Source organism: Galeopterus variegatus, unplaced genomic scaffold (genome assembly GCF_000696425.1).
Source record: "Galeopterus variegatus unplaced genomic scaffold, G_variegatus-3.0.2 Scaffold4336, whole genome shotgun sequence".
Classification (NCBI taxonomy): Eukaryota; Metazoa; Chordata; class Mammalia; order Dermoptera; family Cynocephalidae; genus Galeopterus; species Galeopterus variegatus.
In genome coordinates, this window is record NW_007730447.1 from 122,728 (window position 1) to 138,427 (window position 15,700).

Here is a 15,700-nt window from a genome sequence, read left to right on the forward strand (position 1 = left end):
TGTTTTTTTTTTTTTTGAAAGAGAATGCCTTAGGTTTAGAGCTTTCCACAGCAACAACAATATCAACTAGGATTTAATAATATTTTTCTGTTTTTATCTCCAAAGAGGACACGAAGAAGTTTAGGGGAAAATTGACAGAAGATCCAATCATTCATTCAAGTTGTCTTCGCTGACGACCTACAGTGGTCCAGGCACTGGAGATACAGTTAACAAGAAAACCACAGTCCCTGCTTCATGGAGATGACATCCTAGTGAAGGCTGGAAAAAAAAAAAGATGACTTGATGTCCTCCTGTCTACCACACCCTTGGAGGTTACCAGTGCCTTTCATTGTGTTGGAGCTACTTTACAACTCTGTAAATTGTAGAAAACTGATAGTGATGCAAACAATGCTTGTCCATAGAAATGCAAATGAACTTTGTCCAGTGGAATGCAATTGATTACTGCCCTGTGGATACTGACCATGTTTTGCATCTATTTGTAAGTTCATTTCAACATTCCTGATGGCCTGCAATTTGGGAGCCCTTTTAATTCTCCTATGAATCAGTTGTAAATCTGTAAATCAAACCTTTGACATGTGTTCATTTTATATTTATAGGAGTTGTGATTTTCCCTTTATAAATTGTATTTTAACAGGATAAATAGAAAACAAGCAAACATTTAGAGTGGGAAAGTCCATGTAAATAAGACAGGGTAATGTGAAAGAAATGTTTGTTGTTAATCGTTCTTTCCTGATAAAATTAAAAGGCTGGCAATCCTACACAGTTCCCTCCTATTTCCCCTTCCCTATCTTTTTAAAAACAATTTACTGGGCCGGCCTGTGGCTTGAGCTCGGGAGAGTGCGGTGCTGATAACACCAAGGCCCTGGGTTCGGATTCCATATAGGGATGGCCGGTTGGCTCGCTGGCTGAGTGTGGTGCTGACAACACCAAGTCAAGGGTTAAGATCCCCTTACCGGTCATCTTTTTAAAAAAATAAATAAATAATTTTAAAAAAATAAAAAATAAAAACAATTTACTGGCCTGTAGAATTTCAGATTAGCAGTCCTAAATTCCACTAGAGTTTTTTCTTTTCCCTCTTCCATGGTCTTCACCACATCATAAAATGAAGATGGAATCAGTCTCGGACACAACAATCAACTCAGGACATTTAGGGAGGTCAGCGAAAATAATTTCTCCCATCACGATGGCCTTATATGAACAGAGAGAGGAAGAAGAGCTAACATCAACCCCAGGAACATCCACAGTGCTTACCAGCAGATGACACAGATGATCGTTTGCTTCATGGCTTTTTTTTAAAATTTAAGCACCGATTATTTCTTTGCTTAAAATAATAGGTTGCTTACAAACAGCTGGAGAATGGAAATGATAGGGCAGGGGAAAAACCCAGGTCATTTGGGATATTCATTTTCTCCCAGGAAGGTCACTTTCAAGCATACTTCAAAATGCAGAGCTTGATGCTTCTTTTTGAACACACTTGCAAGGTCTTACCTTAATACCTCGATTGTGAGGTCCGCTTTTATTTGAGAGGTATATTTATTTCCTTATTCTTTGCCTAGTTGCACTAATTCTCCACTTTTATTTTGATAGTTAGAAATAGTTGGAATTGGTTACAGCAAAGTTATAAGGGTCAGAATTTTTTTTTTAAGGCAAAAAGCTACTATGAATTTTCACGGGAGCCAAGAGCAGAAATGCCTAGACATCTAATGGGATCTTCATTTCTAGACATCTTCTTTATGCACAGTAGGTAACTGATAGCTTCAGAAGCCAATTCATTTTCTTTTCTCTAATACAAATACACATTCCTTATTTTAAGTACTTAATGCTTTTGTTCAGAAGCAGAAAACAAAACGGGGGGAATTGATAGGACCTAGGATAATTACTCCACAAGAAGCTGATGCTTTCTCCACTGGAAGAAGTACCCCCCTTTAAATGAATATGTTATGGGTGCAGAATTCATAAAATAAATGAGATGCCAAGGAGAAAAGAAAACAAAGGTGCAAATTACCTGCTGTAGTGTTTAGATCTGAACTTCAAACAAGAGCAGAAACACAGGTCTTTAAAGGACTCAAAATGAGCCTCCCCCAACACCAAGTAAAGGGCCCACAACCAGCAGGGTTCTGTCATCTTGTGACTTCCACCCACCTGCACCTGAATGTCCTGGGGTGTCTGTCCATGGTGTGGAGGGGAGTAAACGGATAAAAGGCACATGCAAGAATCAATGAAATGCAGTTAACATCAGCTGAAATACTCAGTGGCTTCTGTGACCTTATTTGAGGAGATACATGGAAGGTCCACCTTAAAAGTTACCCCCATTTTTCACATTTTATATTTTAAAAGCAAACAATCAGGGAATGATGAAATATGCCATGTATAGATGCCTTCTGGCTTATGAACTGCAAAAGCTCATGTCACCTTTGCAGTAAAGGTGCTGTCCATCACCAGCTGCCTTCTGACCCAGGTGATTCCTCCCTCAGTCTCAACAGATTGAACCAAGAGAATCCATTTGATCCAGAGTTGGGACAAATTCTGCCTAAATGGGATAGTTCAGACTTTCTGAGCCAAACAAAAGAAACAGCAATGGGTACCACATGGAATGTTTATTTTGTCCCAGATTAAGCATTTTCGTGATATCATCTAATCTCAACATAACCCTATGAATCAAATATTATACCCATTTTGTGGATGAAGTAACTAAGGTTCCATAAGGTGAATTATTTTACCCTAGAGCACACAGCCAAAGAGTTGAGCCAGGACTTCTTTCCCAAATAAAGATGTTATTTCATCATGAACCCATCCTTTCCACCACTGATTTGAAATATATCTTTATCATCTAACTTCAGTTTTCTGTTTCTGCACTTATATATGCTGACACATGTGAAACTTCCCGTTAGGGCTCCAACGATCTGCTAAGTTGTAGACAATAGGTCATGTTGCTGTTAGAGTTGTGCTTGAAATTCTATTAAAGTTTCCTGTAAAGGTGCAGATATGTCAACACCTTCCTTGATGTTGTGGTTTAGTTAAACCATCACCTGGTTCAACCTGGTGTGGGTCAGACATTAACTGAACCGAACACCACCTTCCCCACACCTCAATCGCTCAACTTATGGCGGGGGCGGGGGGGCGGGGGAAGCAGAAGTGTTTCTTTTTACAAGTCAGTGCGAAGAGTAAGACCTTTGCAAATCTGTTACATCTCCCAGCATAAAAAACAGCTTTGAATACACAGAGCCTATAGAAGATGCAAGACAGCCAGGTCCTCCAGGAAGAGCAGGTTGAGGCATCTGCATCGCTTACCTTCTGTGGTCTGCAAACTTGGATGAATCACTATGCTATACAGGTAGGCTCCTAACCTACCCTCCGAGAACTGTCTTCAAAGACTAGGGCTGAGAAAGCAGGCCACACACACACAGTGCACTCACTTAAGAAAAAAACAGCAAACACACAAGAAAAAATAAATGAGCTGTCCTAGTAGTCCCTAGCAAGAATTCACCCTGAAAATAACTCAGCAGTGCAATAAAATCTATGTCACAAAGATGATCAAAATCATTCAGTAAAATGTTTGAGGGAAAACACCACCCCATTGGCAATAGCTGATAAAACATCATTCTTGTAGTACTGCATACTTTTGGTTTTTGCTTTGGCAGCTGGCCAGTACTTTGCAGACATTTTTAAAGGATTACCCAGAAGTGGGTTTTATATCTTTTTATATATAGGGGAGGGGAAACATAATTTGTCATGTAAGTAAAATAATTCTCATACATTTGAATCCAGAAAGACATAAAACTTAACTGTGGATCACTGTCAAGTGGGAGAAAGGGTGAAAATTGTAGATACTTGGGACCTGGGCATATTAGTTTAAAAATTAGAACTTCCATTTCAACTATTTGAAAGATTGGGTTAATCTTGCTCTCAGAGCCAACATGGTGGTTGCTTCACCCTAAATTGAGACCAAAAGACAGGCAAACCGTGGAGATCGGGGCACCTACCTGCAAGTGAAGCTGACATGCAGAGCTCATGACATGCCAAAGACCATTAAGAACACAATTCAGGCTGGCCGGTTGGCTCAATTGGTTAGAGCGCAGCCTTACAACACACACACACACACACACACACACACACACACACACACACACTCTCTCTCTCTCTCTCTCTCTCTCACTCACACACACACTCTCTCTCAGCCCTTTCACAGATGTCAAGAGAATCCACTCCAGAAGGGTGTGAAATCCACACCCACAGAAGACTCTCCTGGGGCCTGATGCTGCTTCTTGACATCTGGTTCACAAAGACAAACAGCAAAAGGTGGGAAAGAGGGTCCTTTATCAGGACATCAACCCGGTCCTGCTCTTGTATCTCTGCCCAGTGAGCACTTTCTCCACTACCCTATCAATCTTCCCTTGGCATCAAATGCCACCTCCTATATGGCTCTTAGCCCTCCCCCTTTTTATAATAAACTTTTATTGTTGTAAGAACACTTAACATGAGATCTGCCCTGTCAATTTTTTAAAGAGCACAGCACACTGTCGACTACAAGTACAAATGTTATACAGCAGATCTCTAGAGCTTATTCATCTGGTAACTCTGCATCTCCCCCGTCCCTGCTCAGCCCATTCCCTTCTAAGCAGGCCAAGATGGGTGGAAATAAGTATTGTCCGTCTGCCCATGTCAATTTTTTAAAGAGCACAGCACACTGTTGACTACAAGTACAAATGTTATACAGCAGATCTCTAGAGCTTATTCATCTGGTAACTCTGCATCTCCCCCGTCCCTGCTCAGCCCATTCCCTTCTAAGCAGGCCAAGATGGGTGGAAATAAGTATTGTCCGTCTGCCCAGGGACTTATACCAGGTTAGGATGGGTTGAGATGTGGGGTAATCCAACGCATGGCAAGCTTTTCTATGGTCACAAGCAAACACAAAGCAAAAGTTCTCCAGAATGAGCTCACTCCAAAGTTGTATGCCTTAAAAAGGAAAGAAGATGCCAACCAGCAGAGTTGTATGTGCTTGAGAAGTGGGTCAAGTACGGAGGTAACCAGATGTCTATCTCTGACTCTAGGAGCTAGAGGCAGCTGGAATTGATTATCAAGTGAAGATTTTCAGGTTTAGAGCAGAAAGTACCAAAGAACTTACATACACGCCTGGTGAGAAAGAAAACCAAAACAATTCAAATTTTATTTTCCAACAGACAGCATCAGCAGGTACAACTACAGGGGTTTCTCCATAGATCATACATTCACAAGGCATTATTAGCTCAAAGTGAGAAAGCCACTAGTGTGTTCTCTGTAACAATATCCACTTCACAGTGTAAACAGGTACTATTACTGTGTTCACTTACAATTCAAGAAGGAAAGGCACAACTTGGCAAAAAAAATTTTTTGGATCCTAAAGTCAGGTGCAATAACTAAGAGACAAAACTTTGGGTAACAGTCTTGATCCACATTTCAATAAGGGCCTTTCATATAGAGGGGAAAGATTTCTCCATCAGAAGTTACGGTCTTTCTTTCTTCCTCCTAATTAAACCATATGAGCAACGTTTCATCATTTGCTCAATATTATTACATGCACAAAAAAGGGGATTAAAAAAAAAGGAATCACAAAAACATCTTGAACGTCCAGCTTTCCCACAAATACATCAACTCTTAGGCTTAAGACAGGGCCTGGGAATACTTCAGCGGTCATAAAATAGGAAAATAGAGACTATGGCTACAAAAATAAAAAATAAATGAGGTAGATAAATTAAAGCTTTCACACTCAGGACTTGCCTGTTTCAACTTCGTAGCCTTCATGCAATACCCAGGGAAAAAAAACTTCATAATTACTTGGCATAAGTTGCACTGAGGAAATTTTTTAAAAAATTAGTATGTGAACCTGTGATAGGAAACACGTCGTTTTGAGCTTCTTCTCAAGAATGAAAACCCAGTTCTTCAATAGAGTAGGCACTGGCGAACTAAATTAAGTCACCTGAGATTCCCCGCCCAGGTGCCCATTTCTTCTGGTGTTCAGGAAGATGAAGGCATCCGGGAAGTGAGGAAGTCCATTGGCACTCTTGAGGTTTCAACTTAACTGTATTTAAATAAGCAGCAACACGCACATTGACTCCCTAAGGACTAACGTAAGTCCATTTGAGGGCATCCTACTTAAGGTCCTAAGGTTGAAAGAATTTTATAATTCTACACACCTTAGTTTGTTGTTGTTTTTAAAGTACATTCAAAAAACAAAAGAAAAGATGAGTGTAAGTCCATTTGAGGGCATCCTACTTAAGGTCCTAAGGTTGAAAGAATTTTATAATCCTACACACCTTAGTTTGTTGTTGTTTTTAAAGTACATTCAAAAAACAAAAGAAAAGATGAGTACAGGGTTGGGGGGCATATAAAACAGGTGCCTAAATAGATGACAGACCTTGTCCATTTACCCGCATACGGTCACCATGGAAGTATATAGTATCCCCTCTCCCCCAATTAGGCTAAGTAGTTGTCTTTTCCACTGTGGTTCAGTAAGTCCCAACTATTCCACCTTGAAATAGGTGACAGTCTTTGGAAACAGTCACTCTAGGTTGTACGAAGGTTTTATGTACACAGTTTGTTGCAAGTAACAAAGCTACTTTACAAGACCCGCTTCTTTCCAGAATTTAAAAAAAAAAATTCTAGTCTGTATTTGTTTTGGTATGTTTTTTTTTCTTTTTTTGATTTTTCATTTTTTTTGTTTTCATTTTTCGCAAAGCAGCATAGCAACAATTGTGATTGTAAGGACTGCCTGAGGTTGTGGTCACAACCGTAAACATCATTTGCATATCAGTAAGAAAAAAGAAAACAGGAGGAGGAGATGGGTTCTTTAAGAAAAACAAAACAAAAGATAAAAAGCACGATTCCAGAGATCTCACTCTGTCTGCATATCTCCTTCCATGCAAGTTCTCCTTTAGCTTAGCTGACCGCAATCTTGTTTTCTTCCAGGAAGTGGGGGAACTGGTGTTTGGGGACACTGTCAGTAGCACCTGGTTTCTCCCCATCGGCACTGAGACCTGACTGGGAGCCATCCATCTTGGAGACAGTGGCATTACTCACAACAGAGCTGGCGCCCAGGGAAACCGGGAGGGGTGGGATACCGCCACTCTGGATCACAGAAATTTCATTTGTCTTCATGGCCAGACCGCCATTGAGCATGCTGGTGTACTGGTTCCACACGACAGGGTCCATGTTCACTGAAGGGGCCAGGATTTCCTTGGGAAACATTTCTGAGACTCTCTTGCCATCTGTACCTAACAGAGCCATGGTGTTCTCGATGGCCAGCTTCCTCCCACGGCGAGCTGAGTTGTTATTTGCCCCGTGCGTCATATAGTGAACCTAAGAGAACAGGACAGAAAGGTTTCATCAAAAGAGATGCCAGTGCCTGTTGGCAAGCCAAAACCAGTCTGCATGTGGGTTTCGTCCTACCCAAACAGTGTGTTTGCACACTTTATATTTAGAAATTAGGGCCAGCCCTGTGGCTCACTTGGGAGAGTGCGGCGCTGGTAGCACCGAGGCTGCAGGTTCAGATCTAACATAGGGATGGCCGGTGCGCTCACTGGCTGAGTGTGGTGCGGACCACACCGTGCTGAGGGTTGCAATCTCCTTACCGGTCAAAAAAAAAAGAAAAAAAGAAATTAGATTTCACGGCCTGCCCACTTAGCTCAGTTGCTGAGTGTGACCTTGTAACACCAAGGTCAAAGTTTCAGTTCTCTGCACCAGTCAGCCACCAAAACAACAAAAATAGACTTCATAAATTAAAGACCCAGATACTGGTCTCTTGGAAAAAAAAGAAATCAGTTCATGTGGCAACATTTGGCCAACATTTCTGCCTAGAGTAACCAAGGTGGTGCTTAAATTCTCCAACTGTCTTGCCCCACTGTTTACCTGTGCATTTATGGGAACACCTACTATGTGCCAGGCATTATTCCAAGTGCTAGTGTTAAAACCTTTGAATACACAAACCTACATAGGTAATAAACTGTACAGAACTTAACACATACATACCTGAGCTCAAGTAAAATGGGAAAATCTGAACAAGATAAGTAGATTGTGTCAATGTCAATATCCTGGTTGTGCTATTAGACTACAGGTTTGCAAAATACTACCAATGAGGAAAGCCAGGCCAAGAAACCTGACAAAGATGTCCCTATAACTTCTCATCACGTGTGAATCTACTATTATTTGAATAAAAACTTAAATTAAAAAAGTAATTTTTGAACAAATCAGATCTGCCCTTGATGGAGCTGACATCTAAATATATAGCACATCAATGACTGTAACCTTTGCTAACGGGAAAATAAACCTTGGGAAAGGTGCAGATGGCCAGAGTGGGAAGTGGATGCTATTTAACCTCGGATGATAGGCAAGGCAAGATCTGTTCTACTGACGAAGAGACCTTACGGCTTGCTACTTGTTGCTTCTTCAACTTGGCTATTTCTTCGATTATTTTGCTGCCTGTCCTTCGAGTTTTTAAATCCTTTTAAAATCCTTTTCTTTAAGAACAGAAGAGACTTGTTGTTAATCACTATAACAAGCTGTTAATGACTGCAATAAGGCTAAACTTAAACAGCACTCAGTGACGTTCAGGGCACGATCTGAAACACTTCACTAGCGCAACTCACTTAATCTCCAGGACAACCCAGAAGTTATCATCACCACCATTCCCATGCCTAAAACACCGAGGCACTGCCAATTATCTGCCCAAAGCCTCATATTCAGATGTTCACCCAGGGCCTGTGAACTCATTAAGCTTTATATTTCTGGAAGTCAATATTACAGATTAAGTTACTTTGTGATCCTCCCATGTTTCTGTCAACTAGATTTAAAAAATTAATATAGATGGCTTTTGTAATAAGTATTTTTAAATTTTACTACTCTTGTATTTTTAGTGTAAATTAACTCATTTATTATAGGCTAATGATGTCTCAAATGGTAGAGCTTCTACTGGTCTTTCAATTCCTTCAGTCTTCTGATGGCGGATTTTTCTGTGACTGTAGAAGTGGTGTTGTAGGTCTAGGCACCACTGGCTAGCGTTTTTATGCAGTAACCACAGTGACAGATCACCATGGCTCATCTCTTCTTCTTGGTTTAGCCACAAAAGGAGCAAGCATACCTGGCGTGCTGGCCAATTTCAATTTTCTTCAGTTTTCCACTGAAGAAGGGAGGCACCATAGTGTGTCCCATATTTCCCAGTGATCCCAACCTTCTTGGTGTGTTTTGCCATGGGTGGCGAACTAGGTCTGAGCCCAGAGAGTTTTAATTTTAAAATGAGTCTTCTAGGTCAACTTCAACTTGAAGTTTAAACCTTTATATTCTAACTATGAAGAATTCAATTAGTCTAGCCATCAGGGAGGGAGATGCAGAGGGATTCACCTTGCTCAAGGGTCACACAGCAAACTGGAGATAGGGCCAGGAGGAAAAGCCAAGCCCCTTCCCCATCCTGCATTCTCACGCTGGCTGCTTCCAACCCTTACATGGGAGACTCCTCCCTCATGAAATCTTAGGTGGAAACAACTTATCTTAACAGTAATGACAGCAATATAGACCACCCTCTGGAAGGACCCAGCTGCTCAGTTTTTAAAAGTTTGGCTGATAACCTAGGGGCTTTTTAAAAAAAAATTCCACTGGTATTGTATCATACACACATTTAACTCCAGGTATTTATCTCAACTTAGCAGCTCAGGCAAACAAAAACCAACTAGAGTGGTCAACAAGTCTGGAAAAGCATATGCCAGACCATAAATAATCAAAATGTCATATGTTCATTACAACATATGACAAATACCATCTATGGTTCCAGACTTTATTTCATACCTCTACTTAACTATTGTTCAAAGAAATCAGTCTCCTCCAACTGGAGGGAATAGTACCCATGCTGGACTTACCACGTCCTGCTCCCGTATAGCATCACTTGTAGAATGTATCATTGCTTTATGTGCCACTAAGATTAGAAAAAGCCATTATCAGTTATAGACACAATGCTTTCTTATCCCACTCACTGTAAGAAGCATCCCAATTTGAGATACTGCAATGTGAGAAAATATACTTCTTTAAAAATTTTTTTAAGAGCCAGCTATGAGATATAACTGTATATTCCATTTGGTCTTAATAGAAGAATTCATCATGGATCACAATGATTAGCAACCCAGACCCTTGCCCTGCTGGAAGCCTAAAGAAACCCACCTTCAAGTTGCCCTTGGTGGTAAAAGCTCGCCCACATATATTGCACACAAAAGGCTTCTCTCCGGTGTGAGTCCGCTCGTGAATCTGAAGGGCACTAGCAGAAGAGAAGTTCTTCCCACACCGCGTGCAGCCGTGCTGCTTGGCCTGTCTGCGAGGCTGGGCTGCTAACAAAGGTGTCATGCCCGGGGACATGGCTGAGGGTCCGAGGAATGTGCCAGGAACTTCAACCTTGACATACGTTGGCTGGGCTCGGATAAACGTTGATGGGAGACTGCTCCGACCTAGTATGTGGAGGGGAAAAGAAACCCAAATAGTTATCATCCAGCACTTACTCATTCTTCAAACCAAAAAAGAACTTTGACAACTGCCCACTTGTTTAAGAGACTAGAGATGGCTTTCAGGAAATTTACACCTCAAAAGCAGCTTCCTTTCAATCGTTTATCTGCACAAAGAATAAAGACTCAAACATTTCGGAAAATTTACCATTATGGTCTGTATTAAGGTATGGGCAACACAGGAACACATGTAATTGAAGTTCGAATTTCTGCCTTTTATGTACTGCCAGACACCATTTTTCTTCGATTCTATGATGCAGTTGTCCCGCTATTTTACTATTAATGACATCAACAGGCACCCCAGAATTGATACATGCATTTAAAACAGGTTAGTCTTTCCCCCCTCAAGAGTGATTAATTTGCAAACATTACATTAAGGAGTGGGATCTCAAGACTCAAGGAATAGCACCCACTTCCACAAACATACTTGTATTGGAATTTATGTAAGGTTACCCTAACCCTGTGTCCCCATGGGGCTCAAAGACAAAATTAAAACCAACAAAAAGTATGCTGTTCATACCCCATTTGCATTACCCATCATAAATAAAAAGCATGGTTCTTACTAGGATAGAGGTAATTATTATTTCCCTCTACCCAGAAATACAGAAAAGAAAAGCTAATTGCCCTATAGAGGAGCTGCTTCAGATCATACTCTCCATTTGTAAAGTTCAACCCAAGTTCCTTTTTGACGACTTTGAGCCCAAAATGGACATAAGTTAAATCCAAAGCTCTATCACCTTCCATCTCAGTGCGGCTGTTCTCGGAGCTCTCTGCTTTGCCCCTGGCTTCGGGAGACTTTGACTTGATGCTTTCTGCTTGGCTATTGGCCGGGGAGAGTGCCTGGAAGGACGTGGTTTCCACAGCATCTGGACTTCGGCTCTGATACTCCTGGTCTCCCATCAGTGAGGATGAGTCATTGGTCAGGCCATCGCTCTCCACTGAACCATTTTCTCGGCTGCTCTGCCGCTGCAGACCAGAAGTAGCAAGATCCATTTTTCCCGGGACATCTAGGGAAGTCATCATGGGGAACCCCAGAGTGGGTGATGCTGAGAGGATCCTGGGAGGAGGTGCAGGGACCTTCGAGGAGCTACTGGGGGCATCCTGGGAGCTGATCTCGTCAACATCGATGCTTTCCACAACATCCTCATGGCAGATGGCACCTCTACTGCCATTCTCACCGACCATCATTGGCTCAGGGCCCGTAAGGTCACAGGGATTCTCCGGCAGGGGCGTGTTGGGGATCTGACCACCCATGTGCATCCGGATATGCTGCTGCAGCATGACTGCATTGGTAAACTTCTTCTGGCAGATGGGGCACGAATGCTGCGTCTTTATGGACGTGTTGGTTCGGTGAACCCCGAGGTGCGTCTTCAGGTTGCCTTTGGTAGAAAAAGCACGGCCACAGATCTTACACGGGAATGGTCTCTCCCCTGTGTGGGTGCGGTAATGCATTTTGAGGGAGCTTTGGCAGCTTAAGACTCGGTGGCAAACAACACATTCGTTGGGGTCGGTGGTGGCTTTGTCAATGTTCTCCACCAGCTGCTGCAATTTTAGGGTCTCTGACCCTGGCTCGGGGGTCCCTCTCCCATGGAAGCCACTAACCCTTGGGGAATTATGGTTTGGCCCCACCCCAGGTAGTGTGAGTCCACCCTCACTTTCCAGAGAAGGCCCAGGCTGCAGGTCACTGGGCAATGGACCACCCATGAGGTCCTTGGGGTTAGTCCCTGAAGAGAGATTCTGAGGTAGCCCTATGGAGGGGGTCCCTGTTACAAGGACAGGTTTGCTGTCTAAAGAGACACTCGATTCATCTACAGGGACAGGTACCGAGAGTGAATAGGGGATGCCATTGCCTGCGGCCATTTTGTCCTGGAACTCAGCAAACATCTGGGGATTTGCCTTCACCTGGGGATGTCGGTGAAAGTGCACCTTGAGGTTGCCCTTGGTGGTGAAGCGATGACCACAGACAGAGCACACGAAGGGTCTCTCTCCAGTGTGGGAGCGGAGGTGGATCTGCAAGGAGCTATCAGTCCCGAAAACCTTGCTACAGTACTTACACTTGTGCTTGTAGAGGATGGCCTCATCTTTGGGTTTGACATCCACCGCGGAGACGTTCGGTGGCTTCCCTTTCCCTTTCTTGGATGGATCTAACGCCACAGTGGAGAAAGGGCTCTGGAATAGCACGGAGCCTGGGGCCTGAGGGAGCAAAGCACTCGGGAAGCGAGACATGACGTTCGGGGGCAGCACCCTTCCCCCATCTGGCTTCAGGGCAAAGGGTGACAGCCCTGGAGACAAAGAGCTAGCAGTGGAAGGGATGCTAGTGTGAGGTAGCTTGGCTTGTTTCAAGGCATCCAGAGATAGACCTTGGCTTCCAGCCTTCTGGCTGAGCAAAGCCACAGCCGCAGAAACCTGCTGGGACATGTGGCTGCCTAAGGTCTTCAGGGTATCGGCCCCTGCCACGCTGGACACACTGGACACACCAGAGTGGAGGGCATGGGAGGCCCACATGTTCACCTGGATGCGGATCTGCTCAGTGAGCTGGATCTGTTGTAGCTGCTGCTGCTGCAGACACAGGATCTGCTCCAGGACCCACGGGATACTGTTGGCACCAGGCACAGGGGCCGGTAGCGCATCACTGCTCCGCTGATTCACTGCCACCTTGGTGCCCCGTAGTGCCTGAAGAGTCACATTAGTGTTGGCCACTTTGCTTTTGGGTAAATAGCTTATGTCCTGGGCTGTGGGTGGTGGGGCGGTCTCTGTCTTTAAGTACATGACAGATTCCACACCCAGCTTCTCCTTCATGTCCCCTGAGCTGCCACCATTCTCCCTGTGACTGTCCTTACTGCTCGGACTGGGTGGCCGGTGGCTCAGTACAGCTCCAGAGAAGTCTTCGGAAGGCACTGGCCCCTCGCTGTCATTCATGATGAGGACGGGTGGATTTTTAGTGCAATTTTTCTTATGTTCTAAGAACTCAGAGATGCTGAAGAACTCTGCACAGCATTTCTCACAGATGTGAGTCTCCTCCTGACGAAGCCTCTTTACTGCCACTTCATCCCCGCTTGCTTCACTGCCATTCCCCATGGGGTTCATTGGAGCACCTGTGACGAGAGAAAGAAAGCTAAGAACTCTGCCCCTGAAAAAGGATTTCACAATGTGACAGGTCTTCATTATCTGTGTTCTAACAGGCAGAAGACTGTTAAGGAAAATAAAGTCATCTAAAGAGTATGAATGAACTAACCACTTACGTTATAGGTTGAATTGTGTCCCCCAAAAGATATGACCGAGTCCTAACCCTCACCCTCCTTGTGCATTTGATCTTTTGGGACAGGGTCTTTGCAAATGTAATTAGGTTGAGCCCTAAATCCAACGCTTGGCATTATTTTATAAGAAACAGGAAAGGGAGATTTGAGACAGAGACACAAAGAATAAAGGTCATGTGATGACAAGGCAGAGATGGAGTTAGGTGGCTATAAGCTAAGGATTTCTGGAAGCCAACAGGAGATAACAAATTAGATCCTCTCACAGCCTCTAGAAGGAACCAACACTGCTGACACAGCTAAATTTTAGATGTCTGGCCTCTAGAACTGTGTGATGGTAAATTGTTGTTATTTGAAACCATCCAGTTTGTTACAGCAGCCCTAGAAAATGCGTATGATTTATTAAAATGATCCCCATCCAAACCCTCTGTATCCCACTCAGAGCTAGCTTGCAAAGGCAAATGGATTTCATGCAGTCAATGAAAAGGACATTACAAACCTGCTCAAATCATAGCTGCTGATCTCCCTTCTGGGCCCATAGAAAGTGAAACTGCAGCAAATCACTCATTCAATCAATGTAATGATCAGCTACCTACCAGGGTCAATAAAAGTTTACAGGTGCCAACAATCATGATGGTAGTAACTAAATTTACCTGAAATATGAAGAAGAGCACACTAGATGAATTTAGATAGGAAGACTGAGAAGATATTCCTAGGATATATTCATAAATGGGAAAACACATTGAAAAAAAGACTATAACGTCTAGAAACAATTTGCCCAAAGAAAAAAACTTCATTGACCTTCCAGATTATGTAAAACACATTGAAAATGTCTTAATAGTTAGGACATTAAAAAGAAAAATAAGCCAAAATATAAGAGGAGAACGGAAACAGGTGGGAAAACACATTGAAAAAAAGACTATAACGTCTAGAAACAATTTGACCAAAGAAAAAAACTTCATTGACCTTCCAGATTATGTAAAACACATTGAAAATGCCTTAATAGTTAGGACATTAAAAAGAAAAATAAGCCAAAATATAAGAGGAGAACGGAAACAGGAATGATGGATTTTTAACGTTCCCCACTTACAACTTTGGTACTGTTATAACTATAGTTCCTTTTCTCTGAAGTCAAATACACAAAAAACAAACACAGTCCTATTTTGAGAAAAGTTATGTTGCTAAAAATAATTGGCCCATGGATTTCTTTTGTAACTATTCACTTTAGGGTTAGTACCAGCCTACCCATTCTAACTCCTGTCCTGGGACTGTGCTTTAGCATGCCACCTGAGTCCTGGGAATAAGCAGCCTGAAGGATGGTGTCTCGAGTCATTGTTCTTACCTCCCTGCTATCCTTATGTACGCCCACTACTATCTAGTCATTGGAGTCTTGGGGCTACAGGACAAAGACCTGGGCACACCTCGGACCCAACAACTCTGGACCTATGAATCTAAACCATACAGATACCACACAAGTATACAAATATCCAGGGATTCTATTTTTTTTTTTTTCAAAAGATGACCGGTAAGGGGATCTTAACCCTTGACTTGGTGTTGTCAGCACCACGCTCACCCAGTGAGCAACCGGCCATCCCTATATGGGATCCCCGAACCCGTGGCCTTGGTGTTATCAGCACCACACTCTCCCAAGTGAGCCACGGGCCGAACCTCCGGGGATTCTATTTTTGCAGAAATGTTTACAGCAGCAAAAGAGTAAACCTTCATCTAGCCATAGTGCAAAACTTATGCTGAATTTCTGAATGTCATAAAAGTTAGGTGAAGGAAATAAGTTGCAGAACAGTATGTAAAATATGAACATTTTTTTGTAAAATAAAACCTATGTTTGAAATGTACAAATGCATGGAGAAAAGGTCCACACCACTTTTAATTAAATGGATTATTACTTTTTATGTTAGCAAACTAACATAC

At 42.8% G+C, this 15,700-nt stretch overlaps 1 protein-coding gene across 1 annotated transcript in view; it reads right to left on the reverse strand.

The window, feature by feature from the left end:
• Window positions 1-6,283: 6,283 nt before the first annotated feature.
• The window catches only part of SALL4 (spalt-like transcription factor 4), an 18,993-nt gene continuing 9,576 nt past the window's right edge, over window positions 6,284-15,700 (reverse strand). Inside the window, exons 2-4 of the mRNA XM_008587337.1 lie at window positions 11,255-13,612; window positions 10,183-10,463; window positions 6,284-7,335 (exon numbers count right to left, since the gene is read on the reverse strand). Coding sequence (XP_008585559.1) covers window positions 6,916-7,335; window positions 10,183-10,463; window positions 11,255-13,612 — 3,059 coding nt within the window. The 3' untranslated portion in view covers window positions 6,284-6,915. The remainder of the gene's footprint in view (window positions 7,336-10,182; window positions 10,464-11,254; window positions 13,613-15,700) is intronic.